General features: G+C 47.4%; 1 protein-coding gene across 1 annotated transcript; it reads left to right on the forward strand.

The window, feature by feature from the left end:
* Positions 1-8,918: 8,918 nt before the first annotated feature.
* Positions 8,919-15,628, forward strand: LOC146590252 (adrenodoxin-like). The gene is made up of 4 exons (XM_085314901.1): positions 8,919-9,139; positions 13,932-14,056; positions 14,516-14,645; positions 14,886-15,628. Exons 1-4 carry the CDS (start codon positions 8,961-8,963, stop codon positions 15,004-15,006), a joined length of 555 nt encoding a protein of 184 aa, XP_085171027.1. The 5' UTR covers positions 8,919-8,960; the 3' UTR covers positions 15,007-15,628.
* The last annotated feature ends 2,131 nt before the right edge of the window (positions 15,629-17,759 follow it).

The following is a 17,759-nucleotide window of genomic DNA, read 5'->3' on the forward strand; positions in this document are numbered from 1 at the left end:
CTGGGGATCGAGATACTTTTGTCTGGGGGACAGGGGCAGACCAGTGGATAAAAAGCACTCGGGAGAGCTGGGACCTGCGATGCTGCACTTTGCTAGGGTCTGAAATGTGGCTTTGTTAAGCAGTGCTACTTACTAGGACCTCTAATATAAAGAAGAGCCAAARTAACTCTGTGGAGTCACATCTCTTTGAGATAAATCTGACTGATGGACTGATGGTTTTGGCACAGGATATTTAATCCCATTGCTCAGAGTGCAGTGCAGCGATGAGAAGTGAGAGTATCTCCTCTCCTCCTGATTGCTGTTTTCCTTCTCTTGTTTTCACTTTCCAAGATTGGGAATTACAAGGGATTGCTCCCCAAGTTTTGATTTGTTTTATGAAGTCCTGTAGGTGTTGCTCTAGCTGGATGACAACCTTATTGCTCGCTTCCTCAGATAAATGTGCCAGGAGGGAAACACAGGAATTTCTGCAGTGACCTGGTGTTAGATCCCCAGTGAGCAGATAAGCCGGATCTAGTCTTTTGGCCGCTTCCTTTTTCTGTGCTGAACAATAATAGGATGTAAACACGCACCGAAGCCAAGCTTATCAGTTCAGGTTAACTAGTATAGGATACTGCTGTGACAATTTAGAAAAGTATTCTAGGTGAAATTTTACTCTCATCTTGTAAGCAGAGTACCCTTTAACTTTTGATAAYATTATCCTCTTGAAGTCCATTTTGGGCTGTGGGAATGACAAGAGTAGTCTGAGACACCAAAGAAGCTTTGTTTCCCAGTTTCTCCTGTTTTTGCTGTTATTTGTACATGCTACCTGGCTTCAGAGTGGGAGGCTGAGTTCAGTCTCCAGGATCTCATACTGCAGTGGCTCTCTGTCATTAAATAGCTGCCTCTGTTGTTTTCCAGCTCCTCGCAAAGCTGGATAATGCAGTGTACAAGGTAAGGTATGCTGGTCATAGATTGTTGCATGGCAACTGCTTGAGCATCTACAAAGGCAGAACATCTTCCAAGGGGAAAACCGAGAATAACTGCAATGTAGCTTGTTTGCCCCATGCAGTCAGTGCGGCCACTCTCTTGAGTGCTACTTTCTCAGCTGCACATAACTTGATCCTTGTGCACACAATCTGAACGCCTGATGCCAGTGTTTAACCAGAACACTTAACAACTGGCAGAGAACAGTGGAACTCACCTGTGACAGGCGACACCTCGGAACTGCTGCATACCTTCGTGCAGGCTGGCACCATGTGACATTTAGCAATGTCTCTTCCGTTGCAGGAAAATCAGCTTGTTTGTAAGAAAAAGAATCTCATCCTCAGGGCTTCGAGTCTTAGAGAGAGTCTGGCTTTTGTCTTGCAGGGATCTACAGCTCTTGTTTAAATGTGTTGTGGACAAGGAGGCAAGTGTCTAGTACCATATAATGCTTAAATGAACATCTAATGCCAAGCGACAGGTTAAGCTCTAGTAATTTTAACAGGGACTGTCAGGACAGAGGGCAGGATGAAAAGAGGAGGAAAGAAAGAGAGAGGTGTCAAGGTAAGAATAGGGGTGAGACTGGAAAAAAAAGACATATTGGAAGCTTCTGGAAAGGACTAAAATGCACTTGCTCCGAGTAGGTTTTAATCCTATCAGTACAACTTTCTGGTGAGCAGAGCTTGTTGGAAAATTACAAGTCTATTGCCTCCAATTGCGATCTTTTKAAGAAATACAAGCCAGGGTTGCTCCTCCATCAAGATTGAGGGAGGGTCAGAGGCTGTGGAATATCCCAGTCTTGAGCTGGGAGGCTGCAGTGAAGGCTGTCTGTACCCCACGGGGGGTGCACAGGCAGTGTCCATCCATCTTCAAAGCATCCTTGACTGGCTGAAGGAGAAGCATCTGCTGCTGTGAATGAAGGACATGGCGAGGGCACTGTAACTTCATGTGGCCTTCGCCTCGCCAGGCAGCAGCTACATCACCAGGTGCTGGGGTAGCTGCTGTCAGAAGCCGTGTTGTGAATTCATCTGTTTCCTTGCTGTGGCATTAGCTCATCTCTGATGATGGCTTTATTGTCCTCTTGCTTTTACTGMTGAAGATTTGTCTCTTTTTTTGGTAGCCTCTTAGGAGGCTGATAAGCATTTAGAGAAAGGTCAGAGCAAGCAAAYTGTAGACTTGTCTGACAGATGTAGGAACTGAGGCACAATGTTTCAAACAYGGGTGAGCAAGGAGCTCCTGGCCAAATTCAGACAGAAGAAGAAAGTACGCAGAATGTGGAGGAGGGGACAAGCTACTTGGGAAAATTATAGGAATGCAGTCAAGAGTCTGTAGAGATGCTGCGAGGAAGGCTAAGGCCCAGCTGGAATTGAGTCTAGCAAGGGATGTYAAGGACAACAGGAAGGGCTTCTTCAAATACATCAGCAGCAAGAGGAGGACTAGGGAAAATGTGGGCYGCTACTGAATGGGGCCCTGGTGACAAGCGATACAGAGAAGGCAGAATTACTGARCGCCTTCTTTGCTTCRGTCTTCACTGCTAAGGGCAGCCCTCATGAATCCTGCAGCCTGGACGTGAGGGAGAAAGTCTGGAGAAGGGAAGACTTTCCTTTGGTTAAGGAGGATAGGATTAGAGACCTGGGCAGGCTAGACATCCAAAAATCCACTGGCCCAAATGGGATGCACCCACGGGTACTGAGGGAGCTGGCGGATTTGTTGCCAGGCCACTCTCCATCATCTTTGAAAGGTCCTGGAGAACTGGAGAGGTGCCTGAGGACTGGAAGAAAGCCAGTGTCACTCCAGTCTTCAAAATGGGCAAGAAGCAGGACCCAGTCAACTATATAGGCCGGTCAGCCACACCTCCATCCCTGGAAAAGTGATGGAACAGCTCATTCTGGATGTCATCTCCAGGCATGTGGAAGAAAAGAAGGTGATCAGGAACAATCAGCATRGATTCACCAAGGGGAAATCCWGCTTAACCAATCTGATAGCCTTCTKTGRTGGAAYRMCTGGCTGGGTAGATGAGGGGAGAACAGTGGACGTTGTGTCCCTTGACTTCAGCAAGGCTTCTGACATTGTCTCCCATAACATCCTCCTAGATAAGCTCAGGAAGTGCGGGTTAGGTGAGTGGACAGTGAGATGGATTGAGAACTGGCTGAAAGGCAGAGCTCAGGGGGTCGTCATCAGTGGCGTGGAGTCTAGTTGGAGGCCTGTGGCTAGTGGAGTCCCCCCGGGCTCAGTACTGGGTCCCATCCTGTTCAACTTTTTCATCAGTGACCTGGATAAGGGGACAGAGTGGCTCCTCAGCAAGTTTGCTGATGATACCAAGCTGYGAGGAGTGGCTGACACACCTGAGGGCTGTGCTGCCATACAGAGAGACCTGGACAGGCTGGAGAGTTGGGCAGAGAGGAACCTCCTGAGGTTCAACAAGGGCAAGTGCAGAGTCCTGCACCTAGGGAAGAATAACCCTAGGCACCAGTACAAGCTGGGGGCTGACCTGCTGGAGAGCAGCTCTGCAGAGAAGGACCTGGGAGTGCTGGTGGCAGATTGACTATGAGCCAGCAATGTGCCCTTGTAGCCAAGAAAGCCAATGATCTCCTGGGGTGCATTGGGAAGAGTGTTGCCAGCAGGTTGAGGGAGGTGATCCTGCCCCTCTACTCAGCCCTGGGGAGGCCTCATCTCGAGTACTGTGTCCAGTTCTGGGCTCCCCAATACGAGAGAGACATGGAGCTACTGGGGAGAGTCCAGTGTAGGGCTACAAGGATGATCAGAGGGCTGGAGCACCTGCCCTATGAGGAAAGGCTGCAAGAGCTGGGCCTCTTCAGCCTGGGGAAGAGAAGACTGAGGGGGGCTCTTATCAATGTGTACAAGTACCTGCAGGGAGGGTGTCAAGGGGACGGGGMCAAACTCTTTTCAGTTGCCCCGTGTGACAGGACAAGAGGCAMTGGGCAGAAACTGAAGCACAGGAAGTTCCGCTTGAACGTGAGGGGGAATTTCTTCACTGTGAGAGTGATGGAGCCCTGGAAGAGGTTGCCCAGGTAGGTTGTAGAGTCTCCTTCTCTGGAGATCTTCAAGGCCCACCTGGATGCAACCCTGTCTAACATGCTCCAGGCGACCCTGCTGAGCGGGGAGGCTGGACTAGATGATCTCCAGAGGTCCCTTCCAACCTTACTGATTCTATGATTCTATGAAACCTTCTCTCCAGCTGTGATCAGTCAGTGTTGGAGACCAGCGCAGATGGATGCACGCCCCATGTCTGGAGGCTCGGACTCAGCGCGCCATCCTGGGCAGCCTCTGTGTCTGCCCATGCTAGGCTGGGCTATGTCAGCTTGACTGTCCTGAGCGCACGGTGTCCTACCTGCTTGTCTTAGCAACTTGTCCTGTAACARGAAAGGGTGATTAATGGATTTTCAAGGGGATGATGGGAATGGGAATTTTGTTCAGTGATTTTAATCTTATGTATGTAAGCTGTCTCTATCTAGCTATAGGAATATTTGTGCTGGTTGAGGGGATGGGCTCGGGAGAAGGTCAAGGACAGTCCATTTTTTGCTACTTAAGAAGGAAAGCACGGCTCTAACAGCCCTAGTTATGCCTGGGTCTGTGTGTCTGCCACTCTAATTAAAGCTCCCCAGGCTTCAGCCTCAGCAACAGCACAGGCTTGTCTGGCTACCTCTTGGCAGCAGCAAAGCTTGTGCAGCTCTGCCTAAACAAGAGCACCTCTTTGTTGTAGGTATGTGTCTTGTTTACCTTCCCTTATCCTTGGAGGCCAACCTGGAATCCTTTCTCCCTTTCTACGCTCTCTTGTGCCCAGACCATCTGYCCTTGCACTGACCTGGAGGAGAGCGTGGACCAGCCCTGCTTGCTCCAGCTAATGCCAGAACCACTTCTGCGCTGGGAGATGGAGCTAGCCTTCCGCTGTGTCACAGCTGACATCGAGGCACTGCTTGCTCAAAGCCCCTCACTCCCCTCTGGGTGTTTTTCATTTGGGAGTTGCACTGCTGAGCACATGGATTTTTTTATCAAATGCTGATTCAGCTGGTAGTGAATTCATTGATTCACAAACCCAGAACCACAGCATCACTAAAACTACATAAATGTATATATTAATAACTTCCTGATTAAACCAGGATTTTCATGTGCCTTCAGAGTAGGCTAATACAGTAATTTTTAAACCTTCCCTCCAGGGTCTCTTGGAAACCACAAGGTTAGTAGAAGAGCTCTTCTGGTTAGAGCTGTTTGTACAGAGCGTCCTGCGTCTGAAGGAACCGCTGCAAGGCTGCCGTGCGCTGATTATGCTTACGTGTCTGCTGAACATGCCCATAGAAGGACTGAAACGCGGATGGTGGCCAGCAGAGCTGAGTCTGGTATCCAGGAAGCCGGAGTGTGCTTCCGGCTCCGGAGGCTGCAACGCTGTTGAGTAATTTCTCGATGGATCAGAGAAGTGCTGATTTCAAGCTGATTATTTCTTGTACAGATCTCGGGGATGGGGTGGAGTTAATGGCACCTTGCAGCCTGTTGTGGACATTTGGGCGAGAGTCCCTCAGCCGAGTGAGGAGGGGGGGGGATTGTCCTTGGTAGTGCACAAGAGATTGAGCAATGTATTGCAGGGTAGAAAACCACTTCCTTCTAGTGTGCGCCGAGATGTCGCCGGGCGCATAGGCGCAGCCGCTGCATCGAGGGTGGAATGTGACATGCTGGTGGGCAAGGGTGTGTGTGTGCCCTGGTGAACATCTGGCTCCTGCCAAATTTCTGTGAAGCAGAGTTTAGGATTCACTTCAATTGTTCCTGTCTTGCCCTTGAAGCAYGTGCTGACCTCCAAAGCAAGGCTTTGAGGGGCTTTTTCAAGGCACAAGGCTTTTTGTTTGATTGGTTTCATTTTTTTTTCTTTTTGGTTTATTGAGGTTGGGGGGCTTGCAAGGCTCTCTGTTTGGGCCCTGGGCTAAATGAGCAAAGGCTTGCTTGGGAAAGGCTGCATTTTACCTCTAGGCTAGCTGCTAAGCAGAGGCACAGGAGGGAGAAGGAGGCCTTGCTTTGCTCCTTTTCCCTCCATTTCAAAGACCTTTAAACAGGCTCCCAGCACCCAGTATGGGGCCCTATTTGCTCCCAGCCCCAGGGAGGCTGCTCCTGCTTTAAACACAGGACAGCTGCCCCCCCCTCGCGCTCCTGACTCCCCTTGGGATCAAGTGTGATGATCTCTGCTCCAACATTCCTTGTGGCGTTGGCCCCTCTCCCATCTGGTGGCATTGACCTGTTACTCGCCGTGCTCTGAGTTCCAGGCAAGGAGAGGGGTCAGTGCCAGGCAAACACATGCGCGTCCTTGCTGTGAGAACTGCTATGCATATATCAGGCGTATCTCTCAATTCAAGGTTTGCTGGAGAGATAAGGCGCATGGTGGTTTGTTTGGATGTGCTCTGGCCCCTTTCCTTGCGTCKCTTGTTGCAAGCCTGGCTTTCCTTTTGTGCAAATGGCCGGGAGACAGAACCAGGCCACCTACGACTTCCCTCAGTGGTGCCTGGGAAGCGGAGGGAGGTCTGGACAGAGTCTCTCAGCAGCACAGGCTGCCCAGAGTCTATTTTAAATTCAGGGTTTAGTTGAGGCCCAAGAGTTTGGGTTTGAGGCTGAAGTACTCAGGCAGCCTGTAGATGAGAACAAAGCAGCTGGGACAGCTGGTCTGAGAGTGAGGGACTGCAGAGCAAAGACATTGCCTGGAGCTGCTGTCGGAGGAAGCCAGCTGCTTGCCTCGCTGCCAGTTCTCCTCTGCCTGCCTGCAGGGCTCAGCAGTGGCATTTTCAAAAGCTGTTCTATAAACGATTTGAATTGGGTAATTTTTATATTGGTTGGGGCTGGTRCATTAAATTTCTGTGGAATCTCAGCCACCTTGGGCCGGGCAGTCTGACACGCATCCATGCCTGCCAAGTGGCTGCCTTGCTTTAACGTCGTCCTCCTACAATTGCCTCCTGGCAGAAGGCCACTTTCTTGCCATCACTCAGCTCAGAAATGGCATTCACACCACATTAAAACCCTAGTGATACTCAGCAGTTCATCTCGTGCTCCCTGTGCTCACAGAGCTGCTGGTCTGGACAGAGCTGGCGGGGCGCATCCTGCAGCGAAGCGCGTGTGTCGGGGAGGGGGTGCCGTGAGTCGTGGCGGCTGCAAGGCTGGCGTTGCCGGCTGCTATGCCCGTTGCACACGAGCTGGAAGTGCCGCCTGCAGCTGGCAAAGGGCACGAGGAGACTCTCGCTGGTGACGCCCTGCAGATCTGGCTGTGGAGCTGAGGACAGCGCTTTGCTGCTCCTTGCACTCCGGTGGTGCTCCGTGTTATCTCAGGTCGTACCCCTCCGCAGCAGCAGGCTGCCGGCTCCTCTTGCATGCCTCCTCGTGTCGGGACCGTCCTGCCAAACTTGCCTCAGCAAAAGGGAAGCAGAGAGGAAGAAAATAAGCCTCTGTCAGCATTGCTCTCCCTGATGCAATGGGCACACAGAGAAGTGGGCAGGTGATTTTATAAACTGGCTGGGATTCCCCTCAAGAAAAAAATATTTTTCTTTTTTAAATCCTTCATATCATTTCTCTCCACATAAGCCATTTGGTAGTGTGTTTGAAAGCTTGGACGTTTCCCTTTAAAACTTTCTTGGAYGGAAAACTGAGATTTTCTTCTCTTAACCTCCCCCCCCCCCATGGAAAATGCTTGTTTTCCTAATGTCTTTGATGTTTTTCTCAGACAGTTTAACCATCATCTCCAAACCTGAAAGCTTTGGGTAGAAAATTTTTCAGAGTGAAAAGTCAAAAATTCCCAATTATCTCCAAAGCTAAGAGTTCAGAGGGAGTGAGAATGTGTGGAGAGGAACATTTTCCAGCAATATCTCAGTCTTGCATTGTAATTTCTCTCCCTTGTAGGGGCTGATTGACGTGTCCAGCTCCAAAGGTTATACTGTAGAGTAGCTTATACAGACTACTAGTGTCGACCCCTTCCTCACCACTCCCTGGGATGGCCTGCAATTGCTTCTTAGCAGAAGGCAGCTTTCTTGCCATCTTGAGACATCAAAAAAAAAAAAAGATTAAAACAAGCTATCAAACAGCAAATCATTCATTTGTTATGGGGGGGGGGCAATCTGGACTCCTGAGATGTGTGCTATTCCAAACTTCAAAAAATGGATTGAAACTGTCAATCCRTTTGCTACCTCTTTTGCAGCAATGGCGCCTTCTCGATCAGGAGCAAATAGATTTGCTCTGGAGAGGAGGCCAGACTAAATTAGTGTCACTGCTTCTAGGAATAAACTAAGKAATTTTCTTATCTGGAAGTCTCACTAAAACTAAATATCAATTAACATGAAATGAATTATACTTGTTTATGCTTCTGTTGCACTTTTCAGCAGAGGATTTAACCAATAAACAAACCATGGCTTGTTCTCTCCACCATCCCGCAAAGTATGCAAATGTTCCCATTTTACAGCTGGGAACCTGCAGCATCGGGGCTCACAGGGATGGGGCTGGACAACCTCCGTGTCAAGAGCAGAACCCAGGTGTCCCACACTCACGATGCTGCCTGAGGCGCTGCACCCTCCTCCCAAGGCAGCAGCATCCAGGCACTTGCTGCCCCTACTACTCTGCTCGTCTGAYGTAGAGTTTGTAGTCCTTGTACAACTAGATGTGGCAATGAATATTGTTCCTGAAATTGGCTTTCAGTCTAGCTTAGTCTAGTTTCTAGAATGGAACTGTATAAGGAAAAAAAGAGATGAGTCTTGCTGGGGACAGGTCTGTGGAGATGATGCTCATTCTCATGCTTCACCCAACTCCTGTGGCCCAGTACATCCACTGTGGGCTGCACTGCAGCAAGATCCAGTACAATCTCTTCCTCCATCCCTCCCTCCTTTCCTCCCTCCGGCCTTCCCTCCACCCCCTGGGAGGCTGTCCTCGATTTTTTTTTCCCCCTCAGCTGTATTTATAACTCTGACTCTGGCCAGCCTTGCAAGGGAAACCCAGGAAACACGAAGCAAGACTTGGCTGGCATGATAGCTCAGGGCATCTCTGGTCTCATGCGACCCTTGCTAACTGGACTGAATGTAAGCAAAACTCGCCTTATTTATCCCCGCAGGGTGGCTGAACAGAATCACACATTGGCCAGGCAGGGGTCAGAAAGAGGCTTCAGCTTCACAAAAAGGCTCCAGGATGCCCCCAGGGAATCAAGGTGAGTAAAAAGTTGAACTCTGGCTCATCAGATCTGGAAGGGCCTTTTTGGGAAGGACCTACAGAAGCAGGAGGAGAGGGGCAGGTGCAGGATGTGAGCTGTTAGGAGGTGGTGAATGTGGCAGAGGAGGATCAGCAGGTACGAAGGGAGAGGAGGAAGGTGCTGGGATGCTGGGAACTGGTCCGCGAGGGGCTGCTCCCTGGCTCCCGGAGCAATGAGGCCATGGGTTAGGAGAGCACAAAGAGGACTACAGGGCACATGAGTCCAYGAACTAGAAGAGTCCAGTTACCTGCCTGTGAGGGACAGCATGGTTGGCAAGGTCTACCAGTCAGCTAGGCCAATGATCTGCTGTATTCCTGCTGTGGGGAAGGGGTCGGCATAGTTTACTGTAGTGGTTGGCTTTGTGATTTGGACTCTGTTGTGGAAATTGGCCAGAAACTTAAGTTTAGAAATGCCTACAAGTGAATTTGGTCCCTGCCAGGGTGGAGGACTCCAGGTGGTCATGTGAAAGGGCCTGTGAGGGTGCTCTTATAGCAGAGAACAGGTCATGCTGCATGACCTGTAGGTTTCTGTTCCTGGACCCCATTAACCATGTCCTTGATGGGRTGGCAGGTTTTGAGAAACTATGCGTGTATCCTCTTCCTTGATTTTTTTTTTCTTGTGCCTATCCTGTGCCTCTCCTGGGCAGAGCTTCACCCAGGAGGCCAAGAGATCCAGACTGCATGAGCACGAATGCTGGCTGTGGCCTGCTGGGCAGGGTGCACAGCGGAGGCCCCTGGTCAGCTGATATTGTCCCATGCCTCTCTGGTGAGCCTGACCCTCACGTATCTGATTAAGCTAGGATGCTAAAGTGTGTCAGACTAAGCCCATGGTCTATATTTTGAGCTCAGCTTAGGCACTGGCTTCATATCTGCTGCCTTCAGCACGGGGTTATCTGTTCAGCTTTTAAAAAGCCTCTTCTTTTACTGTAGATGGCTCCTGTATTTTCCTAAATTTCTTCCTTATCCTTCAGACATTTTCACTGTTATATTCTGCTGCAAGTATTTGGATGGTTTGCAAGCGTAAGACAAGCCCTACTTCCTTTCCTCAGTCATTGATGTCTGTTAAAACATGATGACCCAGATGCAACCTCTGACTGGTTTTGAACTCACCAGGAGCTGGGGGAGTAGGAAGATATGGCAGGAAAGTGCTTATGCCTGGTTCTTGTGAATCCATGCTCCCGCACTCTGATGGTGACAAGATAGTGGTCAGGGTGGGCCTTTGGGCTGACCCGCAGAAGCATGCTTCATGTTCAGCACAGTGGCTGGTGGGTGGGAGTAAAGGGTCCAGCCTGACTTCTTTACATACACAAGTCCTCCAAGGAACAGGCTGCACTCCACTCAGGTGAGTAACTATGCCAAACAGAACGGGTGGCATGAAAGTGAGGGGCGAAGGAGTGTGGACTGTGAAAGGGGATTTCATTAGCATGGAATGCATTTAAAAACAGAATAGGAACTGGAGGCAAAAAGCCATTAAAGGATTTGCTGGATGTGAATGGGGTTAGACTTTGGCAAATTTGCTCATGGTAATGGTATAATCCCTAGGGAACTGCCCAGAAATGCTGTGGAGGTGAGTGGGAGTGAGGGGGAGCAGACACTGAGATACCTGCAGGGAGGGATGAAGCGGACAGGGGAGGCTACTCACCCAGAGACTATTCATTTGTGTTTCTGCAGCAGGAACTGTGGAAACAAAATCCGCCACAGCTCTACCGCCCTGTTCCTTAAGGATTTTGTTGGAAGGAGACTGCATTTCTCTATGCGAAATAAAGAGAAATCTGTAGATCTCCCAAATATGATCTGAGTCAGACTGTAGTCCACTAGTGGAGATTATGGCACATCAAGAAAAAGAGCCCAGCCAACATCGCAGAAAACACAACAGATCATTTTGCTATTCGACCTTAGAGAAAAGTTATACTGATAAGCCTGTTTAACGGGTTTATGAAGAGCTGTTATCAACTGGTTTTCTAATTGGTTTGCTGCTGATGAAGTTATCTTCGGCAGTACTTGTAGGCACCTTGCTGTTTCATTTGTCCTTGSAAAGTATCTTTTAGGGAAAAACATTAAGAGGGAGAAGAATAACTTTCCTGAAACCCCCTTCACTAGCTCCTTGTGTCACAGAAAGAGTAGGATTTTAAGAGGAGACTAATCAGTTGGTATGCTCCTTAGCAGTGCTTTTTACATAATGGTCTCGGTACACCTGGTATCATCCCTGCTATCTTGAGGCTTCTCTGAAGGCAGGTGGCAATAGCATCTGTAGTTCCTTATATCTACCCTAAACTGTGTACCATCTCTGGGTGTAATTCAGCTGTTTCAGGGCTTGTTTCAGCTGTAGTAGCAGATGAAGCAGGGTTATGTCCATGAGAAACTGTGGGACTCAATTCCCCTAGTGTCCATGGGAGCCTTGTGTGGGTGTCCTCCTGGTCTGATGATCGCTGAATTTCTGGAGGCCTAAGGCACAATGTAAATGCAGTTTTCTGCTGTTAAGTCCATGTACAGCTTCTGGGACTGTTGAGTCCTGCTCTCTGTGCTTGCAGGCAGCTGCCTCATATAATCCTCTTGATGAATATGTTGAGTTGCACCCTCAAGTGAAATCCTAGGACTTTACCATTCCCATTGTGTAACAAATAACTTCACTCGTAACTATAGAACCAATATTATCAAGAAACCTGCCTATTTGACATAAAAATTGAAAAAATGGGTATGATCCATCAAAATAGAGGGATATTTCTTTTCTTTTCTTTCGACATTTGAGAACTAGTTTTAAAATTGAATTACTTATTTACAGAGTAATGTCTGTGGGTCTCACCGTGACGGAAACGGGAATGTCTTGGAAGATACTCTTTGGCTGAGTGTGCTTTGTGAAATAGGGTGGTCCACTTGGCCCTGCGTGACTGCGGCGTGCTCTTTGCATGCTGCATGTGGGAAGCTGCTCCCTCTGCAGCAGAGTGTCACTGCTGACTTCACAGCTGTTCCCATAACCAGGGAAACATGATGTAGAGTAATGGTCCAGGCGTTGTCTTCTGACTGAAGCTTTCTGGAAAACAGGAAGCTGGCCACCACGTGTGAAGGTACAGCCACCCCTCTCTTTCGCTCCTGCCAGCTGAATTAAGCCATAGCTGAAAAAAAAGATCAGAAAAGGCAAAAATACTGTTTAAATCTTCTGTCCACTTCCAAATGTAGATAGAACATAGGGATTGACTTTTCAACAGTCAAATTATTGACTATTGATTATTGACTGTTGCAGGGTAATTTTTTGGAAATTTCTGCTCCTGAAGGCTTGCTGGTGAAATACGTAAGACAAAGCTTCAAAAAACAGCATCCTTAGTCACTTAGAGATGTACAGCAATTATGATATTATTAGAAAGTAAATGTGATCTAAATGGTGATTCTGACTTTTGGGAAGATGGATGGATAGACTGGCAAACTTTAAAGTAGGAAACATTTTTGCCTTTTTCTCTGTCATATTTTTACAGGATTTTTTTTCCCTATCTCCTATTCACCTGGATACATCCCTTGTACCCCAACTTTGGTCCTCCTGAGTTTAGAGAGGGTAAAGAAAGTTGCTTAAAATTTGATCCTTATATATTTCTGTGCTCAATGTTAAAAGGAAATCAGTAGAGATCACCATGTGCTTCATTTTCATCTGCCACACAGCAGAGAGGAATGAGCAGAGAGGATAAGGCCTTTCAGCCTTTTCAGTGTGTTTCCTTGGCCCTGGGGCTTCCAGGAATATGGTATTAACAGACTTTATACCCTGCAGAAGAATGCTTTCATTGCAAGAAATAGGATGTTGCTTCATTCAGCCTTGTGTAAGTAGGAAAAGATGGGATTGTGAACTTGGTCAGTTCTCACTGAGAAGCACATTCTATTTTCAAGGCTGTGAATCTTTCTTGTTATGTCAGAAATGACAAAAGCAAGGCCATGGGACAGCACCAATGCTTCTAGTGCTCAGGAGCTTATCAGGGCTGTGAGAGATGGGAACTGCTCTTTCTAGAGAGCTGCCTGCTGCATTGTTGGATTTACAAGAAAGGATGGATCTAGGCTCCATGGCTTGGAAAAAGTTCTGGCCCAATGCCACATTGACAGGTTCTGGGCAAAATGCTTTTTGCATTCAGGATGCTTTCCTGTGTCAACACCACTGGTGGGATTTGGGTAACTGGGACCTGCTGCTTTTAAGTGACCACTTGGGTATGCACACTTAGGGAGATCACTCTTTGGTTGCTTAGTGCTTCCTAAATGAATTAAAGGGTCTCAGAATATGCCTTCTTGGTGAGAAATTCCTGACATGCTGCCCTTCATGATGGGCACCTTGTCCATGTTGGTGGAGAGGGCCTGGTCTGGAGGAGATGAAGTAGATGCTTTATATCCTCAATTTTGTAGATGTGGTTTCCACCAAGCATCACTGAGAGATGCTGATGGCCTTGTTCTGTAGCTCATTATAAGATTAAATCCCTCAGGCTGTCAATATAACTAGCAATAGAGTGGGAAAGGCGCAGTCACCAAATAATCCCCTTGGAAAAGGAGGAGGACACAAAAATGTGAATGAAAAAAACTGCCTGCAAACACTCCTGCCACCAAACAGCACAAGCAGAGGCAGCAGGTGCAGAGCATCTGCACTCGTCAGCTCACAGCCAAACACTTATTTCAAGAAAAGTTTTGTAAAGGGGGAAATGTTTTGGGTCAGTTTGAACAGCTCTAGTTTGCTCATTTCCTCTGAGAGCTGATACCTGAATCTTTGGAAATATGTCTTACAGCTCTGCAGACCAGGTGATGGTGCATTTTATAAACCGAGACGGAGAGAAACTCACTGCTACAGCCAAAGAAGGAGAGACTTTGCTGGAAGTGGTTGTCAATCAAAACTTGGCCATTGATGGATTTGGTAGGTGTTAAGGGTCTGTGGTCTTTGGGGTTATGTACTAATAGGTACCTGGGAACACTGCAAGCATACACATGCTGCAGTGTGTATGCTGCTGTGTTCTGGTGAGACCGTGGAGCACAGGGAGGATGCTGAACTTGTAGCCCTTAGCTGATCTACTGGCTGACGAACTCTTTCTCACTGACCTAACAGTGTGACTGGCACTCCATCACTGCTGGGATTCCAGTGGCCTGTGTTAATACTTCTATTTGGTCAGAGTCGCCATATTTAATTGAAAGGTGATTGGGATCCTCGTGGAGAAGAAGCAGGTTGAAGTCTGTATCCATGTGCTGTATCTTCTGGAGTCTCTTCTGATTAACTGTGTATCTGTCAGATGAGCTATTTTCCCACTGTTCTCAAAGATGATCTCCCTCACCTTCTTGTTTTCTCTGATATGCTATTACCCACTTACTTCTCCTCCAGGTGCATGTGAAGGAACTTTAGCCTGCTCTACCTGTCACCTAATTTTTGAGAGGGACGTCTTCCAAAAGCTGGATACTATCTCAGATGAAGAGATGGACATGCTGGACTTGGCTTATGGACTCACTGAGACGTAAGCGCTCCTGCTAATTGTCATAGATACTCAAAGCCTCTGAGACAGATTTAGGAGAGAACAGGAGTTATTCCGCATTATAATTGTGCCTTTAGAACTACTTGGTTTTGGGACAGTCTCTTACCTTTAATGGGAATGCTAGGGAAAACCCAGCCTGGACCAGACATTGCCAGGGTAAGTGGAGTATTTGTCTTTTTTGTGGGAATGGATGAATTTCACTTAATGTTGTTTTCTTCTCAGATCTCGCCTTGGCTGCCAGGTGTGCATCAAGAAGTCAATGGATGGTTTGACAGTGCGGGTCCCAATGGAGGTATCTGACATCAGGAGGGAGCTGGAAGTTGGGAAGCAGAGCAAACAGTAACCAGAAACAAATCCTGCACAATCCACTTCCTTCTTTTCAATGTGGTGGTGGTACTTCACTTTTGATTAGCTCCAGCTTTGTGCCTAGCTTGCAGTAGACAATGGAAGTCTGATTCAGCATGTATGACTGTTCAACAAATCTCTTATTTAAACAAAGATTAATATTAAGCTTAATACTAAGCACTTCAGAATGGGCTTTAAGTTAAATAAGTCTTAAGTGCTCTGCTGAACACAATTGGACTAGAGCATACGGCTTTACATTTTCCTGGGCGGGTAACAATAAGCATCTGTGCTATGTGTGATTCACTGTCTCCCTTTAAAATTAAGGATGTGGTATTTTAAGTAATTGCTGGGAATTTTACTGGGCTTGGCTGTTCAACTGCAAAGAGATATTTTTCCCCAATTTAAGGTGTGGGAAGAAGTGGTTGTCCCAAATACATGACTGTATATCAGCACTGGCTTGATGACACAGGCTTAGCTTGATCAGCAAGAATACACCGATAACCATTTAAATGCTGATGTTTCCTGTAGGAGGGAACCACTTTCTATGAATGTGAGATATTATGTGTCACTGAATTATGTGCCATCATTTGCTACTTTCTCCAAATCTCAATTTTTCTTATTTCTGTAGTACCATATGTATCAAATAAAATTCTAATAATGATATTTTTAGACCTATGGGATGCACTTTCTTGGCAACATAGGCCTGGTTACAGTAGGAAGAGTGTGATATGATTTTATGCATAATTTGTCCTAGTTTACCTGGCTCATTTTTTCCCCTGTGTTTGAGTGAAAATTTCAAATTTGTTATCTGAGTCATAGAGAGAACCTATGGTCTGTAAACAGGTTTTCCAAACTGAATCCTGCAGAGAATACATTCAGAGTGGTAGAAATCTAGTTATGACCCATGCATGGGGTAGGGTTGCCTTGAGGGACCACAGGCCGAGGTGGATCCACACTGTTTTACATTTTTACATTTTAATACTAGTACATTAAAAATATGGCATTTAGAAAGTTCATTGAGACACCAAGCACCCTGGTGCAAAGTTGAAAGGACCTTTTTTAAAAAAATCAGGATCTGTGCAATTAGGTTACATGATTTTGTCTGGGATTAGCTCGTAGTTCTACCTCTGTATCATCTAGATTTGTAATATGTTTTTGTTGGGCTTGAAAGCCAAGATCCACCTGGCAAAATTCAGCAAAGCCAGAACACGATCACCTCCAGGCTCACAGATCTTTAGTCACTTGCATTAAATACCAGCTCTGCTGAACATTGCGGATGGTGCCAGATCTTGCCCGAATGCCACAGGCCGAGGAATGGCAATTCCTGAGGACTTCAGTTAGACACGAGGTGGAGCTCTCTGCCTGTCAGCAATTCCTTGAACACAAAGCAAGCAGAAAGAAAGGGATTGCGACCTGAACTTGAATATCCTTGGATTCATGGGTCATCCTCCTTCTGTCTAACTTGTCCCAAGTTTACTATAATAAAGCAAAAAGAATAAAACGAGGATTTGGGATTTACCGTGGGCTGCAGAAGGGGTAAATAAGAGCAATAAATCCATCAGCTTCAGTGCTTCTTCATGTCGCTCCCCACTCCTCACGCTGCCAGTATCCTCTTGCAAAACAGAGGTCATCTGGGGCTTTGCAGTGCCACTCTCAGCCCTCTCCTGCCCCGGAGGTCAAACCTGGACCACAGGCTGCTGCTGCAATTTGTCAGTTCTCTGCATGCAGGCATGAAGGCACATCCTGGTGGGATGACAAGTGGGGTAATAGCTGTGGCTCAAAGGCTTGAATGACTGTCACATTCCTTCTCAGAGGAATGACTAATTTCAAAGAATAAATTCCTAGGATGAACTGTTTCCTTTGATATCTAGGTAGCAAAAATAGCCTGCACCACTCTGTGGCAGGTCTGTCCTGCCAGGCGATGTGAGGTAGCAGAGGAGGCTGCGTGGAACTGCTAGTTGCAAAGGGCAAGGAGGATCCTTTCTGCATACATCACAGCTTTCCTGACTCTGCTGGGCAGTCAGAAATGGGATTAAGACAGTAGCAATAAAAACTGTTGCTGTCCCTGAGCATGCCCATCATGGTTTCTGTCAGCCAGCAGGATAAGGGAGCAAAGCACATACGTCAAGCAGAGGCAAGAAGGACTGCAGTACATGAGTCACTGCCTCCTCAAAGTGAATGAACTGGGCTCGGCTGACCTTGATCTATACTGGGAACAGTTCAAGAAGGCTCCTTGCTTCCTGAATGGCAAACACACAACATGTCTTCCTGAGTGATCGTGTCCAGCTGGGCGCCAGGTTGGACTTCCAGTATGTGTCAGGTCAACTTGGACTAAATCTGTCCTTTTGATCTGGAAAAGGGCTGTATGTTAATGGGAAACATGGCCTTTCTGGAGCAGAAACCAAGTATTTGCATGTTTGATATCCTTTGTTATGAGCAAGTTGGCTGCTGTGGAACTTTTCTAAGGTTGCTTGGTGACTCTTCTAAGCACCTCTCTGTATATCTGCTCCCTCTCTGAGAGCGGCATGTCTCACCTGGGTATACGAGAATGGCGTGGATCTTTGGTACCAGCTGAATATATCGTGCAACAGAAAAAAAAAAAAGGCATCGAACAGATACCTAAGGTGTCATGGATCAGCTTCCCAGCAGCTGTAGATCAGCGACAAGGACTGTGAACTCTGAGAATGGAGTACACTCCTGCTGAGGAAAGGGGCCCTTTTTAGAGGCTTTTGTAATTGTGTTCTTTGGATT

Source organism: Rhea americana, unplaced genomic scaffold (assembly GCF_003343005.1).
Source record: "Rhea americana isolate MKP2758 unplaced genomic scaffold, rheAme1 scaffold_414, whole genome shotgun sequence".
NCBI lineage: Eukaryota > Metazoa > Chordata > Aves > Rheiformes > Rheidae > Rhea > Rhea americana.